Here is a 17394-nt window from a genome sequence, read left to right as displayed (position 1 = left end):
CATAAATTGATGGAAATAGTTAGCACAGACAGCTTCAATTGGTAAAATGTTGAAAGCAGAAGTTCTTCATAGAATAGTCTTAGATTGGCTCTAACTAGCGTTTGTCTTTCTCGAGGAATCTAATATAGGTAAATTGTACTTCACATTTGGCAGACTACGCATTTTAAGATCCAACGAGCGGACAATCTAACAATCATCTGAAGCAGTTGTTTCTAAATATGCCAAAGTTTTACAAATCATTACCAAAAGCTAGTTTCCAAAATTTAATATTTCATGCCCAGAAAATCAGCTCTATGTTTGCTTAATCTTATATATGTGAACAAGAGTTTTCAACTTTGAACCTTAGAAAGAATCATTTCAGAAGTGGACTAACAGAAAAGCATTTAGCCTTGTTTCGTTAAATAGGCACATTTTGCTTTGAACCTTAATATAAGGAACTTTTAGAAACGAAATCGCAATTTCATTCATCTCACTAAATATTTAAATTAAAACTTGTATATCGCTTTTTTTTTCAAATTTTGAAAGTTTTATTTGTCCCACCAAACATTTTTTTTCTCGATTTTTGGCCCACGACCAAAAAAGTTTGCCCATCCCTGTTCTAGTGAGATAATCTACTTAGAATAATATATTAAAACCGATATACTTATAGTTAACTATAACTTTCTCTTTTAATATGTTTTTAAAATTTTGAAGTTGAAACAATGAAAGACATGATAATATTTGCATAATAATAGTACTATTTTTATTTAATCGTGCCAACGCTTGCATAAGTCTCTGGTTAATATATTAATATAACTTCTTATGGCTTTCAGTTGTTTAACACGTTCACGCCGGGGTGACCCACCGGTGGGTCACGCTAGATTGTCTCATCTTGGCAGCGCTCCGGAGTAAAAACTGGCAACAATATATTTCATTTTTTAGTTTTTTTCCGAGAATAATAAAAATCCATAACTACCAATTGTTTTTAACTGATGCAATTTTTATATTGAATTGCTTCTTCGCCATGATAAATTTAATTACAGTGAATTGTTATTGTTGAGAATAGATTAACTCCTCCCGAATATTATCTAATATTGAAATAGTTCTCCTTTCCCCTTTTATAATATTTTCTCTTTTCCCGTACCAGTATTTTCACTTTTCTCGGAGTGAACGTGTTAAGATTTATATAAATATTTGAAACAGGCATATAAAAATTGTGATGTATTGAAAACATAAGTCTTTATTTTTTAAGATAATTAAATTAAAATAACAATATACTGGTTGGAGATGTTTGCACGCCACTGTACTTTCAAGAGAATAGGACATTCCACTTAAAATTTGTATTAATAAATAAACTGAAACTACTGTTTAGTTAAACATACGTTAAACAATGAGATTTTTTACCTGGAATCGGTTGATTCTTAATCATAGAATTGAATCTATCGATCACTTCATCCAAATCTTCGAAAACTGCTGAAGAAAAAATACCCCCGTCTTTCTTTTTTTCAGGCACTATGTTAATATAGCCTATTTGTTGACTTCTTTCTTCTCCGGAATTTCTTTTGCTAATCCACAATCTAAATAATTCAAGAATATGCATCTTTTTAATGTTACATGTGCATCTATATGCATCTTTTATATGCATCTTTTTAATGTTATATGTGTAAACAGCCAAAATCTGAAAGAAACTGGCCAGAGACTTTTTCACGCCACCATATTTATTTATTTCTCCGATGGAATTCAAATTATATGCACTAAAGACGAGATATATTGGGCGTTGAATAAGCAGCGAGCCACTGGCTGGAATGAGATACCTATTTCATTTAATTCTAGCCACGTGGCTAGAATTCCCAACATCATGAGGAAACGATGGCACCATTGAATAGGTAATTGAGTCAATACGGCGATTCAACGAGTCAAATCAAACAAGAATTCTTTTCTTTCATAACAGTGATTATGATTGGTAATACTTGTCTAATGTCACTAAACGTCTTCTTTGGAAAAGACGTCCTCGATCAATACCCCTACAACCCAGACCTATCATCAAGTGATTTCGAGGTATTTATGAAAATTTAAAGTGTTTCAAAAAGACTAACCAGAAAAAAACTAGAACGTTTTGCATCCATTTTCTGCCTGGTATCAATGGGGTAAATTTTTACATAAAAAAGGAACTTTTGATTCTTAAGAAAATTCAAAATCTACTTAACATTGTAATTGTACAGCAATCCGTTATCTATAATCTCATTAAACAAAATGAAAATTGCATGAAAATTTTCAGTTTCGGAGACTGAGTTTCTGAAGCATATTCTGCAGAACAAGGTAAAAAAATGTGATTTTGAAGAAAACGTGACTGTTAAGTTTGTTACGAGTTATCATGTTGCACAACTCTCTATGACAATTCTTTCGAGCAGGATCCAGTAATGGATCGAGCAGGATCCATTCAGCAACAAACGAATCATGTTTCTATTCATCGTGTGTAAGGAGCTGAGGTTTCTAAATCGAACCAGGACTGTGGAGTCGGTAGAGAAAATGACCAACTCTGACACTCCGACTCGCTAATATATATGTAAATATATATGCATGAGTTACAGCTTATTTTCTTTAAATATAAAAAGAGTAATGGATGCTACAGAAAAAAAAAGCATAGCTAATTATTTATGTTAATTAGAATTTATTATGAAATGGAAAAACTAGTGTTAGTAATTTCTAAGAAACAGTTTAGCTTTGGCAAGATTCGATTCTGCGATAGAGTGGGATTCGATTTCAAAAACTTCAGAGATGAAAATAGTCTTTCCACACTAAGGTGGAAGAGCTGTTACTGTTTGGGCTACTTCTTTTAAATTTTCAGGGAAGATTTGTATAAGTTCTAAAATATGTGTCTTGCAAGAGCGATCATATTCAATTTCAATCGATCTCTATTTCTTCAGAGATTGTGTAGAGATCTTTTTTTTTTCCTCCTCTCTAAATTTTATTTCTGAAGACACTTGGTTCTTTATTTTCATTCGCTTCGCCTTATCCTTTTTAATATTATCCAAATATTTCTCGAAACCTAATTCACTATTGCAAGAGGATGATAGAGACCGCAATATCTGCAGTTTGACTGTCTTGATTTGAATACTTCAATTGTTCTGAGAATAATGTCTTTTTTAGTGAAAGTTCATTCTTTGTCTTTTCAATTTGTTCATCATCCAACAAAATTCGGTAAAATTTAGAGTTCAAATTCAAACTGTCCAACAAAACTGTATTTGGAGTCAACGTGTTTTTAGCGACTCCGTGACTCCTACCTTTTTCTCAGAAATCTGCCTAAAACAGATTCAGACTTCATAACTCCGACTCCACAGCCCAGACCAGAACTTGTTACGTAATAGATCCGATTGAAATTTTTTCCCAGCCACGAAAGCTGAGCCAAATATTTTCATTGGATTGAAAAAGAGACGATTCACGACGACGCTCATCACGATTAGATTGTTGTAATTATTATTATAGTAATATTAATATGTATTAATAATAATAAAAGAGAAATTGAAAACACTTTGATGAAAAACCTCAGGTACTTACCTTAATCCTCTTATATAACAAGTTGATGCCTCTCCATATTCCAAGTAAATCATTTTTTCGGAATCAATTTCATTTCCTTTATCTTTAAATTCAACACTTTCACAAGTTTTTATCTTCCACTGGGGGTTGGCACGCAACCAGTCATTTGCTCGATCCACCAAAGACCTAAAATTCAATATAATATTGTGCAGTTCTAAAAAAAAATCTCCCTGAATAACTTTTGATCTAATTATCGGATCTTCGCGTGCTAAGGACTCGCTGTTAATGGCTCAAAGGGGTGACTTCGAATATGCTAAATGATTAGTGCAGACAATATTTTAAATTACGAAAATAGACAACAAAAAAAAAAGATGTACTCTCTGAATTTGATTAAAGTTTTTTTTTTTTTTTTTTTTTTTTTTTTTTTTTTTTNTTTTTTTTTTTTTTTTTTTTTTCTCGATGTATTAGGATTTCTGACCACAGAATGTTAGGTGTAGCCGCAATCTGTGAAATATGATCCCAATAGTTTGGTTAGGAGAGCTCTCCAAAGTTTGGACTCCTTAATGTTAATCTTACTTTATGCGTATATTTTGAACTTTTTACGCGAATTGAAAAAATTTTGCACAGAATTATAAAATTCGCTTATCCAAAGACAATTCTATGCAAAAATTAACTTTCAGTAAATACTTATTATTTTTTACTATTTTATAGTCAAAAAAGTTTGAATTGAAAAATTTATTTTTTTTGCAAGTTTTTAAAGAATGTAATTTTACATGGCAAAATAAAATGAATGTGAAATGGAATTTAAATGCAAACGTGCATTTAAAATTCGAATTTTCAGGAACTCTGTTCGACCGATTTAGATTGAATTTTGTATTTTGCCATGTAGAATTACATTTTTTAAAATGATTTAAAAAATGGTATGCAATTTAAACATTTTTCGACTATCATTAAATAAAATAATTAAAATAACAAATATTTACTAATAGTTATTTTATGCATGTTTTATTTCATAATAAATAATTTTTAAAAATAGTTTTTTTTGCATGCAATTTTCTTCGGATAAACGAATTTTATAATTGCGCTCAAAAATTTTTCAATTTGTTTGAAACCTTTTCGAGAAATGGAGAAATTAACATTATGCGGTCCAAACTTTGGATTGACCTCCTGACCAAACTATTGGGATCATATTTCTCGAATTGCGACTTTTTTGGGGGGGTCAGAAATCTGATTCCGTCGAAGAAAAGGTATGTTTATTCAGAGAAAGAGCGTTCTTGTGTCTGATTTCGTAACTTAAAATATCGTCTGCATGAATTAATTAGCATATTTGAGATCCCCCTCTAGAACGTGAAGATCCCATCATTATACCAAACGTTATTCAGGATGTCCCGTTTATTTATTTTGTGCACTGTACAGTTACTTAATACAAATCCACAAGAATTCATGTTAACAAAATAGTTTCTTTTTTTTCTAATTTTATAAAATTTTACAGAGAGTGAGAGAAAGATTGTTAGAAATTTTAAACCGTGTTGAATAGTAACATCGTAGTTCAACTTCAGAAATGGAAATACTAGTCAATAATTTTTTTTATTGCAGGGGTATCTATAAAACTTAAGAGTATTCTATGATTTTTAATATTATTAGGGGACCGGAAAGTAATGTCGTTTCGGCGCATTAAATATTCGTTAGTCTTAAAAACCAATTCAATTTTTCGATTATGATGGTGAATACATTATTGATTAAAAATAAAATCTTGATAACAAATATCAAATGCACCGAAATGACATTACTTTCCAATCCACCTAATATTTTATAAAATATTTTTTTCTTGTTTTATCACTCTTATGGTCTCTTATCACTATTGTAGATATATATTTTCTAACTTATCTCTTATCATTAAAATGTCTCTATTACATACCTTTCGATATAATGTATTTTATATCTGATAAGAAAAGATTGCAAATATTAATGCCACTGGACTAAACATTGAAGTAACAACCCTAGTAAAAATCAAAGCTGAAAAATATGCAATAAAAATCTGTAACTTTAATTTTAAGCTTAATTTGCAATTAATTTTAGAATGAAATTTTATATTAAAGTTATTATCAAAGAAAAGCAATGCTTATAGTTATTCTTTAAGTATTTTATTCACATTACATTTCTCTTTATAATTATTATGTTAAAATTGAAAATGTTTAAAAGAATGTGTTGAAGATGTATATTTTGGATACTCCTTGGATTTATGGTAAACATTTTTCTCTGTGGATTTCTATTTTTGACCCCGTAGATAAAAGAACTATTGAGTCCATTCGTCGGGAGTAAGAATTTTTGCAAATTTTTTTGCTTTAGTCAAGAGAGGAAAACTTCGAAAGTTTATAAGATTAAACATTTGGTAATAAAACTATATATTAGAAGCAACTACTGATAAAATTTTTATGGGACTAAATGCGAGAATCAGAATGACATTGTGAGAGTTTTATTCCAGAGTTTTGCTGTTAAAGAAACAGTTTTACCCAATTTAAAATTTTAAGTTTACCTCATCAACTGGCCGGTGATGAACAGCCGATTCTTACAGTGATATACGGCAGGCTTTTTTAAATTATATATTCTTAGATTAATTTTCTATATCGTTAAAGTTTAATAAGTAAGAATTTAACTAAAGATGAAAAGAACAGCCTGCAGCAGAAAAACCACGTGTTTGAAATTGAATAGAAATTGTTTTGAATTTTCAAAGGGGTGAGGTGAGCTCTAAGTTTCACGCAATATTCTCAAAGAGTAAATGCTGGACAAAAACCGGGAGGGCATTTTGAGAATGACCACGCGAACTACGAAAAAATACATTTTAATGTTTATGTTTACATATTTATTTGTCATATAAGATTATTCTCATTTAGGATATTAACCGTAATAAATATTTATTATAGAATACTTGACGTAATATTCTCCTTAGCTAAACTAACTGCTTTCTTTTTTATCATTGAATGCGTTAATTGTTATTTTATCTGTAATTATGTTTCCTAAATGAGCATTTTGGGTTGATATACAAAACAGAAGATATAGAATAAAAGAAAGCAATTTTCTACAGTGTTATGACTACACCGGCGAGTTATTATTCTTTAAAATTTTTTTTTCTCTTTTCGATGTTTAAAGGCAGGGACCGATCAAGACAAATTCAGACCCAAGGCCCACCAAATTTTCTGGGCCCCTTACAATATATTTTGAGATTAAATTACTGAAGAGTAGTCCTAATGATGAAAAGGAATCTACTGAACTGCATGATTCAAGAAAAACTTTCTAAGAAATTTTGAAAGTAGACAATTGAAGATTATTTTTCTAAGATAAAGTTTACGTATCTATAAATTTAAGCAAAATATAAAACAAAACAATGTTATGTCAAAATAAAAATAGTTTGGTGACCACAAACAATTGAAATCGGTGATTTTTGCTAGAAGTCACTGATTAGCTGAGTTATTTTTTACTGCTAGCTGGAATTATTTTTTTTTAGTTCTTAAACCAACACATAGCTAGTCCAACTTTCCTTAGACTTTTTACTAATTTTTGAGGCCCCTCAGAAATTGTGGGCCCTATTCCCATACCTAATGGGCCTAGGCTATAATCAGGCCCTGTTTAAAGGGATCCGTTTTCAGTATCGACCGGAGCGCAAAAACTTCTTCTGCCGGCACTGGCGAGCGCTATAGCCTCTACATTAGCCATTTCAGCACACGTTCTAAAAAAACGATTTATTAATGCTTTTTCTAGAGAGTAAAAAAAAATCGTTAATCAATATTTTAAAATTTACAAAGTGCATCTGTTTCAAATACATTATTGATAATTTCAATTAACGATGTATACAGGGTGTCNATGATATGACAGACCAGCATGTTAAGTTTGTAAACGACCTTTTGGGACACCCTGTAGACACTAATAAAGACTTACCTAAATGTTTCATATTTAGCTTGGCTGAAGAAGCCGCCACGACTTCGTTGTTCCGGCAAAAAGTCTACAAAAGTTAATCCGCTTTGAGATTTTTCCTCGCTAAACATGCTTTGAAATTGTGTTGACGGCAAAGTTGCGCCTGAACTCCACGTTGAAACCATCTTTACGATTCTAAACGCTATAATCTTTTCACTACTTACTTTTTTTTGAAGTAATGTGTTAACTCATGTCGGTACTTCTTGCACAAATCATTAGTAATGATAAATAAAATAATCGCTAACTAGTGGGGGTGAACAAATATTTTCTCGTGTGCATTAAAATGAAACAGTATTATTGATCAACAAACTGTTGATGAGTTGAAACTGGAAACGATCGATGACGTCGCGTGATAGATTCAAGAAACTTTTATTTTTTTTCTAATAATACATTAAATTACAAAAGTTTTTGTAAAAAAAACTGATTGAATATGAGTCATGAAGGGATTTCAGAATTGCGAGGAAATATAAACTTTGCATCGAGAAACTTGAATAAAGAATTTTTTTCTGAAAGATAAAATTACAGAGAGATAAATTTTAGAAGCAAATCTTTTCTTCCTGTGCGCGATAATTTTAGGTGCATATCATTTCGTCACTTTGTTTATAGAACAAATAAAAAACTAACTAAAAAATTATATTTTTATTACAAGTACTTGTTTTTTTTCCCTCCCTATTATTATTATTTTATGTCAAAGCATCAGAGTTAGATTTTCGTGTTTTAAAAGATAATGACCATCTGCATTTAATTAAAAAAAAATTTAAATTCTTTCTGTTAGAACACTATATTAACATTGAGATTTTAATTGATAAATATTGATATTTGTTAAAGTTCTCTGTTTCAGAGTTTCCGTTATACCTGATTCCTGATATACACGTTTAGTGTATATCAGGGGGGAGAGGTTGATTGCAGCTATTTGTATTTTTAATTTCAGCATGAAACTAATTGCAGTATTTTGGCTATAAATTTTGAAAACTTTCACGCAAAATGTTCTTGTTAGGCTTGGGTATGAAATAGATTTGGTTGTCTTTTAATGCTAAATTGTGTCTATTTTGATATAAGCGTTTGGGTTTTTTTTTTAAATAGATTTTTTTTAAAAATAGATTTTTTAAATAGTTTTTTTTTTCAAATAGATTTTTTAAATAGATTTTTTTCAAATAGATTTTTTTAAATAAATTTTTTTAAAATAGATTTTTTTAAATAGATTTTGTGGTTTAGTTCGCTTATTTTTATTTAGTAAATGCTTAATAAACTTGTCTTTACTGTCACATAGTTTATTTATGTTTATATATAATCCTCACTTCAAACTAACAAAGCCATAATAAATATCAGAGTGTAGTGTATTCATGCGAGAAATTTTCTATTTAAGTTTTAAATAATAGAATTTACACAAAGTAAATCTCAATTTTATAATTATATAATTTATATGGGTTTTCAATTTTAAATTTAAATCAATATGCACAGTACGCAAAAAAAAAAAAAAAAAAAAANAAAAAAAAAAAAAAAAAAAAAAAAAAAAAAAAAAAAAAAAAAAAAAAAAAACTGGATTACCCTGTTTGAAACTCAAATATGCTAATTAATCAGTGCTGATGATATTGTAAGTTACGAAATCAGACACAAAAACGTACTTTCTCTGAATAAACATGCCTTTTTTTCCAATGGATTCAGATTTCAGACCCCCAAAATATAGGGAGTAGCCGCAATCTGGGAAATGTGATCAGGAGAGCGATGCAAAGTTTGGATATTTTGCTATATCTCGAGAAATGTTTAAGTGAATTGAAATATTTTTGCACACAATTAATTATAAATTTCATTTATCAAAAGATAATTCCACGCAAAAAATAAATTTTAGTAAATATTTATTATTTTATTTGATAATATTCGAATATTTTTGAATGGTAATTCAGAAATTTTTTTATATTTTATGGTTCGTAATTTTCTGTGGCAAAATACACAATTTGAGGAAAATCGGTCGAACAGTTTCTGAGGAATCAAATTTTTAAAGTATATTTAAAATTCGATTTCTCAGGAACTATTCTACCGATTTCGCTGTTTGCCATTCAAAATTACCTTGTTTAAAATTAAGTAAAAAATTGTATAACTTACAATTCAAAATTTTTTCGACTAATATGAAATAAAATAATAATAAAGACTTACTATATTTTATTTTATGTATGAAATTATCTTTGAACAAATGGATTTTATAATTATGCGCAAAAAATTTTCAATTTGCTTAAAAATTTGAGATATAGCGAAATACACAAAAAGTAAAATTAACATTAAAAGGTCCAAACTTTGGATCGCTCTTCTGACCAAACTATGGAGACCATATTTCCCACATTGTGATTAAAATTAGAAATATTAAAGAAAAATTAAAATAGAATAATTAGATGGTTCTTTGATAGCTGAGAACGATTGGAATACAGTAGAAAAGCTTTAGTGACTGACAGCAGACATTAGATCGTAAAGGGTTAAAAATAAATTTTTATATTATATATAATATATACAGTACAGAACCCGTTATACGGAAATCAGAAAACCGGAAAGAAATTCGATACATTTTCCCGCCATTTTTTTAAAAAAATGTTTTTTTCCTCATAAGATTTTAGGATTTTTCTCTCTTTTTTGAAAGATGTTTACCTTACCATCATTTTGGAAATAATCATTAGTGAATTACTTCATCGTTTTTTTCTTCTTTTTAAGATTATTTCCAAATATCTTTTAATTTTTTAGTTGGGCTCAACAATAAAAAAAAGGCTTTTTGTAGCGATTCAGAAAACCGGAAAAATCATTATCCGAAATAGCGATGTTCCCTACTGTATATATATGAATGCGGACATAGAGTTGAAATACTGGGAAAAATGACTCAACTCTCTGAATCAACTCTATGAATGCGGAGGGGGGCACTATCTAATATTACTCTACACTTGCAACCGGCCAGCTCTTGACGTGCTTTATTTGTACCGATTTTTGTCGTCGATGCATTATATTTTAAATTTTTTTCTTTCTTTCAATCTTGATATTTTTTATACAATATATTACAAAACGCGAAATATGAATGTGACTTTTTAATCTGCTTACTGCTTTTGAACTTGGTTTCTAATTTTTTGTTGGCTTAAAAAACGGTGTAAAGATTTAGCATTCATCGCTTTTATAATTCACTAAATAAAAATGTTAAAAATATACTAAACTGAATCTTAAATCTTATTTTGAGTTATAATGCGTCTGTTTTTATTTTAAATTACTTTAAACAATGTACAATATCCTTAATTAAAAAATTTATGTTGCTCAAGAAAATATTAATTTTGTTACTTTATTTAAAAAAATTTTTTTCAGATAATTTATTTTAAAATACACTTTTGTGTGATGCGCAAACATATTACAAAGTTGAGTGAAAAAAAAGAAAATTAATTAACAAAAGTTAAGAGGATTAAAAAAAAATGAATTATAAATATATACAAGAATTTAATTTCGTAATATTGCTAGTTGGCTGATAAAAAGAATTGTTTCTGAAACACTGATGTTAACAGAAAAATTATAATAGCCATCAACATTTTAAAATACTTGGGATGAACGATATACCACTAGTTGATTCATTGCTGTTTTGTGAGAAGCCGGGACAGCTGTATTAAGATCACCGTACTTTTGAGTGCTGTATTCTGTTCACGATTGTGGTCGCTCCTCTGTTGCCATTAACAGTCGAGTGTATACAGGCCGAAGTTGTGTGTGATCGAGACTGAGTAGCAACAGCGTGAGGAAGTGGATAATGTCACAGTCACAAGTAGCAAGTCAACTGTTCAATGGGGACCATCCATCAAAGTAGGCGTGTTTAAATCGAAGTGGGAGTTTCTGTCAAGGTAGGCGCACATCTCGTCTGAAGGTAACCAATGTCAACCTTCCTCTATGAAAAGGTACCCCAACGTTGAATCGAGTTAACATGTCTTATATACTAGTGAAGTGGAATTGTAATTTTGTAGTTTTAGATACACTACAGTGTCGTTAAAAAAAACTATCAACTTTCCTTTTAATGTTAAAGTGAGTTTGCATTTTCGCTTCTAAAAGAAAGGGAAACAGGTGGTGCTGAGTTTCATAAATTAGATGCATCAAGTGGTCCTTCCAGATATTGTCCAAGCTTAAAGCTGCTTTATCCTGCCAATTTACTTAGAATCAAAATCATGTGTGCTAGCCATCTCATTACAGAAGCAATATGAAAGATTTACGATTTTTTTCTTTTATAGGTAAAATAATTTTACGTTCTTAAGCTATTAAAAGTTTCTCCCAAATCTTTTTATATAATTTTATTTAATTTGGATTTGAAATTAGTTTGTTTTCTAGTTTCAACTGTATTTAATTTCGATTTTCAGATTTTTTTTAATGTTTTTAAGTATACTGGTTTTAAATTAACGAAATTTTAGGCCAGCTTGAAACTGAGGAAGTTCAACTAGTGTGTGCAGATCAGTGCATTTCAGTTGAATCTCAACCAAATTTGGCATTAAATATTAAAACCACTTGAAAAAGAACACAAACTTTAGAAGTAACAGTAGTTTATTACAAATATTTTATATACAAGATCATCTATATACCTTAGACTAATAAATGCATAACCAGTCAAATGACTCATTCACTATAGGACCATGGCAATATAAACATAGCACCATATATATATGTATGTAGGCATGAGGAATGTGTATACATACAGATTTATACTATTTTTAAAGTCCACAAAAAACTTAAATATTTCATAATAGTAACAAATGAGTTCTGACAGTTTTTGACAGACAGTAGATACAGACAAGCATTAAAATTTTCCCCACAATTTCATTTAGAGAAATGATCTATGTATTGATAGCTTTAAATAATATAGCAGGAAAACAGTTTGAATCAAATTTCTTTTTCAAACATTTTTAGGTTTGTACATAAATTTCACTTAATGTATCTATTTGATTTTTCATAGCTCTTAAACATATAGATCACATGCACATGAACTTCTTTGAAATCTAGTTCTGGCACAAAAACAAGAATTTTTTATTTCATTTTAAAAAATGGTACAAATTTCACGAAGAAAAATACTGTACATGTTATAAAGAGATGAGAATTTACAATGCAAGCATGAACATCTCCATTTTTACAAAATTTCTCTCACCAGTAATAAATTAAAATTATAAACTAATAATTTGAATTTCTGCAAAAAAAACAAAAGCAACCTCTTTTTATAGTTTCAAGACAAAATTTAACTTAAGAAAATATAAATGCATTTTAGATTAATGATTGCATTCCTCATGTTAATTTGAAAGCAAAAAAAACAAAAAACATTTAGTTCATATTTACATAGAATTTGAAAATAATGTCAATTGACTAAAGTGATATGATATGTCATCACAAAATCGGATATTATGCTTATTTAAACAAAATATTACAGCATGAAAATGAATCGCATACATTTAAGTAAACAACATGCACATTAATGTGCATATAGAATATATTAAGATTTACACCATTCAATTTTTATATCGAATGTAGTATGGCAGTGGTATGGTATATATTTTTGGAGAATAATTTAATGTAATTATGTTTTAGCTAGTAAAATGCTTATAAATAGGAAATAACTAAGACAATCACATAAAAAAAACATATGATTAATTATGTAATAAGAAGTTATAGAAATTGCTTTATACCATATATTAGAGTTCGTTTCTCAGAAAATCTACTTTTCAATTTCAATTGTATTAAACTCTACATAAAAGTAATTTGTATAAAATATGTCATAAGTTTATAAAATAAACAAATATTTCAAGCATAAAAAAGTAATTAAATTACAAAGAACAAATGAATTTTTTGTTAATTTTATAAAGTTATAAAAATGGCTGGAATTGGACACCTGAGGTTTAAGTTTTCTTCTATGGGCATTCTTGAAGCCCTTCAAAATCAGGCATAGTAGCTGCCAAAATTATCACAGTCAGTTCAAACAGCTACCTTAATATCATCGGTACCGCCTTAGCATATTATGTTTTTATTTTTAAACTTAACAAGTATACAGGCACCAGGCTTAAACAATTTTCAGTCATATTTTTTCTTGGACCCTGATGTAGTTCGAAAGATGGCTAATAAGTTCTTATGGTTATTTAGAACTGCAGACCACCAAAATTGCTATCATGAGACATTTGGATAAGACTTAGCAATTTTAAAAGAAGCATAAAGAAGACAGTTATCTAAAAAAAATGAAAACCAGATATTTGTTCGATATATTTGCTTCTGTTAAAAAAGGGTGCAAAAAATAAGTAGGGTTACTTAATAAACTTTTTCAATTTTTAGATTGAAGTTGTTGATGTAAGATTAAGAAAATGTTTGGCACCAGTCATTGGGTACAATTCTTAAATAACAAAGTTTCAATATGTGAATTTAATACAGTATTTATATGTGCATTCAAAGGCAAATTAGATATATCTATTTTTTACTGAATATTCAGCACATTAAATATAGTTTTTTATTCTGGTTTTAAAAAAAGTAGAAATAAATGAATTATTTTTTATTATCTTTGCTACTTTACAAGTAACCTTTTGAAGTACCTATAGATGGAGAATAATAATAAGGCATTTTATTATGAATATAAAGATAGACAATAATTGCTATTTCTTTAAAAATTGCTTAATATTAGATTATTTAAAGATTTTTTTTTTTTTTTACTTTTTATAATGCTGACATCTAAGTCTTTTTTAAAATGATTGAAATGAAATCCTAGCAACCCAACTTATTTATACCAAAATAGGAATCTAATAGACTTTTTAGAAATAGTGATTCACTCATAATTTGAATTGTCACAAATCAAATAAGTCCAAACATACAGAGTTCATCGCAAACTTTCATCCATATTACACAAACATTTGCCTTTCTGTCATTCATAAGGGAGACTTCATCAAAAGTAAATTAGAAAAAATTGAGTAAAAACAGAAGCAGTAATGATGCAGATAGGTCCAGAAATCTTGCAATTCTTTAGTGGTCATTACACTTCATTTGTAACCTACTTAGATCTAAAGCTACATCCTTTTTAACTCCTTTTTTTCCAGAAAAATATGTTTAGTTAAAGGAATAATTTCTTAATAGTTTCAGTATATTGCCTTATCACACATAAGATGGCACGGAATTATAATTCTTTGGTGGTGGTAATGTTTCAACATCACAGATATCTACTTCACTGTCTTCAAGTTCGCAGACTCTACCAGATAAATCTGGCAATGATGCATCATCAGAGTCTATATTATCATAACAAAGTCTTTCAGTTTCCCTTCCTGCGGAACTTTCTAATGCTTTTCGAAAACCGTGACTTTTTCTCTTAGGAAATCCATAGGCAGGCTGTTCATCATCTGAAAAATCTGCCCACTCACTGCTTTTGCTATCATAAGAAGGAGGAGGAGATCCATCGTTCTCCAGGAACTGAGAATGGAGGGATTCTCCAACTTTAGGCTTATTGTTCTCTATTTTATGTCTAGATGGAGATGGTTTTAAATTAGGATTGCTAAGGACATTTTTCTGACATGCATTTCCATCCCGATCAGGTATCATCTCAATTTGGCTAACAAAACTGTTGGAATCAGTACTTTGAACACTTGATGAATCCTGTCCTTCAGTTGGAGATTCATCTATGAAATTGTTATTAATACTCTGATCAGGTGGGCTCCAATCAGATACATCCCAAAGATATCCTAAAATGAATAACACAGTTAACATGAACAATTAATCAGGTAAATTTTGTATTTATATATACTGTATAATTTTGTATTTAGTATTTCTGTTTTGCATGTACTGTATAATTTTGTATTCGGTTATAAGATCTTATTTATGAAGTATTTTAAAATATTTTAAAACAATCCTATTTTGAAAGGTCTAAAATTAAGGAAATATTTTCTCTCAAAGCAATAAAAAGTCAAAAAACAAAAGAATGATTTTTGCAATTTAAGAAATTTTGCATATTTTTTATAAGGTTTTTAGGCGTAACAATGCTACTTACTAACAAACTATGTAAGCCACATCTGATATGCTATTATTTTAAGTTACTGTTAGTTATGTTAACTGTATTAGGTTAATATAAGGCATTCCAAAACTAGATCAGTAGTGTTTACTTTACAATCTTAAATTTAATAAAATTTGGTACACAGATTTATTAGGGGTGTGAAAGTTTCAGATTATAAAAATTGTTATTAGTAAAATCATTTTAATACTTAAATTTCTTTGATATATTTATAAACTTATGATAAAGAAAAGCTGATCAAATTTTGTCTTAACTTTGTGATTGACAGAGATGTTGATTTTAGATTTGCGCAAATGGTGAATTAAGTTGTGAGCTTTGCTAATATTTTTTCAAGTAATTGAACTGAAATGAGTAAATAAAAATTTTCAATGAGTCAGTTCTCTAAGAAATTTTTTAACAAGCTTTACAATTAGGAACTTGCAATTTAAAGTATTACTAATATTTAACTCAAAGTTCTTTTAGTTTTTGTTAATGGGGCCTAGAAACATATAAAAGGGATACATCAAAAGGTCTGAAAAAACAAACTGAAAAACGCTTTTGTGAAGATAATAATTGAAAAGGAAAAAAAAGTACTAGTTCACACAAGAGATAAGCAATTTTTGAAACCATTTTCTAGTGTTACTCCGAAGATATTTCTTAAAAAATTAAATGCCTTCACATTACAACAGTATTTGCCAGTTACATACAAACTCAGATGCCAAAATCCTCATATGTCACAAAGTTATACGATCATAAGTTTAATTTTTCCTTTGAAAATAAGTTTCCATCAGGAACACCATTAGAAGTTAAGTCTTCAGTATCTAAATCGAAGAGATTTATTTTGATTATGATATCATTTTCTTGTGAGTCTTATTAACCCTTTAACTGTTAGCTGCATGTTATTCGTGCTAAATCTCACTTAGCATGAATAACATGCAGCCAGCAGTTGCAATCACTGGAGACTGAATACTTTTCGCACAATATATTACATAGTGCACAGTCTAGTCTTATTTTATAATCGGTATCGAACAGCCAACCCAATTCTGAGTTTACGACTTTCACTGTTCATCTCCGTAGCCTTGTAATTTTAAACCTAACGCAGATGATCCAACCGAACATAATTTTGAACCCAATGCTCTTGGATCAAGCATTGGGACAAACTAGCTTCCCGGTGTACTTTTTGATCGAACTAACCCACTTTTGAGTTACATGGAGAGGAAAACCACGAAATCTCCTGTTAGCCTGACAGCAACTGGATTCTAACCCATTATCCATCTACCATTGCGGATATTTCACATCAGCACTGTGGTCCGTGGAAAAATCTAATTTATTATTTTGTCCACTCTAAAACAGATCCAAACAGTTATTTTCTATATATATTCAGGCATGTGATTGCAGGTAGAAGAAATTTATTTTTTCCTCACCACGCAATTTGTTTAGTATTTAATTTTTCTTTTTTTGTACATGAAAGACTAGTTTTTATGTACAAAAAGTAACATATATAATAAAATACATATTCAAGAACATTTTCCCAAAAATATAAGTTAAAACTTATACAAATATGAAATAACACATTGTATTATATAGATGTGAATATGAATAGAATTAGCTTTTTCATAAATTAAAATGGCATTCCTTCTAAACAATGTTTTTATGTTAGCAGAGCCTATAACTTTCACCCAATTTTTTAAACTCATTAACCACGAAAACACAAATGCCAAATTTGTTTTTGAAACGAAGAACTACTATTTTGAACTAATGCAACAATAACTTGCTCTTATAAAAAAATTCGGTATAATTTTCTTCAATATTTGATAGCTATCAAAGCTTTTAAAATTTGTTAAATTTTGAAAATGAGTGTCCCTTTATATAAAATTAAAATGTTTAAAATTTTGAACGCGTAA

At 29.1% G+C, this 17394-nt stretch overlaps 2 protein-coding genes and 1 long non-coding RNA gene across 8 annotated transcripts in view; 1 reads left to right on the top strand and 2 right to left on the bottom strand.

Moving 5' to 3' along the window:
- Positions 1-8032, bottom strand: part of LOC107437339 (uncharacterized) — a 29639-nt gene extending 21607 nt beyond the window's left edge. Inside the window, exons 1-3 of one of the 2 annotated variants that reach the window (XM_016049303.4) lie at positions 7453-8032; positions 3538-3702; positions 1384-1556 (exon numbers count right to left, since the gene is read on the bottom strand). In XM_016049303.4, the coding sequence (XP_015904789.1) occupies positions 1384-1556; positions 3538-3702; positions 7453-7613 (499 nt within the window). In that variant the 5' untranslated portion in view covers positions 7614-8032. The remainder of the gene's footprint in view (positions 1-1383; positions 1557-3537; positions 3703-7452) is intronic. The other variant, XM_043040632.2, reaches the window with a different exon arrangement.
- Positions 1-17394, top strand: part of LOC107448984 (uncharacterized) — a 28823-nt gene that overhangs the window by 11024 nt on the left and 405 nt on the right. Inside the window, exon 2 of the long non-coding RNA XR_001584724.3 lies at positions 15039-15224. This is a non-coding gene — a long non-coding RNA (uncharacterized lncRNA). The remainder of the gene's footprint in view (positions 1-15038; positions 15225-17394) is intronic.
- The window catches only part of LOC107448983 (FAT atypical cadherin kugelei), a 638818-nt gene continuing 633436 nt past the window's right edge, over positions 12013-17394 (bottom strand). For all 5 annotated transcript variants that reach the window (XM_043040626.2, XM_043040631.2, XM_071187808.1 and 2 more), the window contains one exon: positions 12013-15185. In XM_043040626.2, coding sequence (XP_042896560.1) covers positions 14605-15185 — 581 coding nt within the window. In that variant the 3' untranslated portion in view covers positions 12013-14604. The remainder of the gene's footprint in view (positions 15186-17394) is intronic.

This window comes from Parasteatoda tepidariorum, chromosome X1 (assembly GCF_043381705.1).
Source record: "Parasteatoda tepidariorum isolate YZ-2023 chromosome X1, CAS_Ptep_4.0, whole genome shotgun sequence".
NCBI lineage: Eukaryota > Metazoa > Arthropoda > Arachnida > Araneae > Theridiidae > Parasteatoda > Parasteatoda tepidariorum.
Note: the sequence above shows the minus strand (reverse complement) of the source record. Positions and strands in the feature narration are given on the sequence as shown.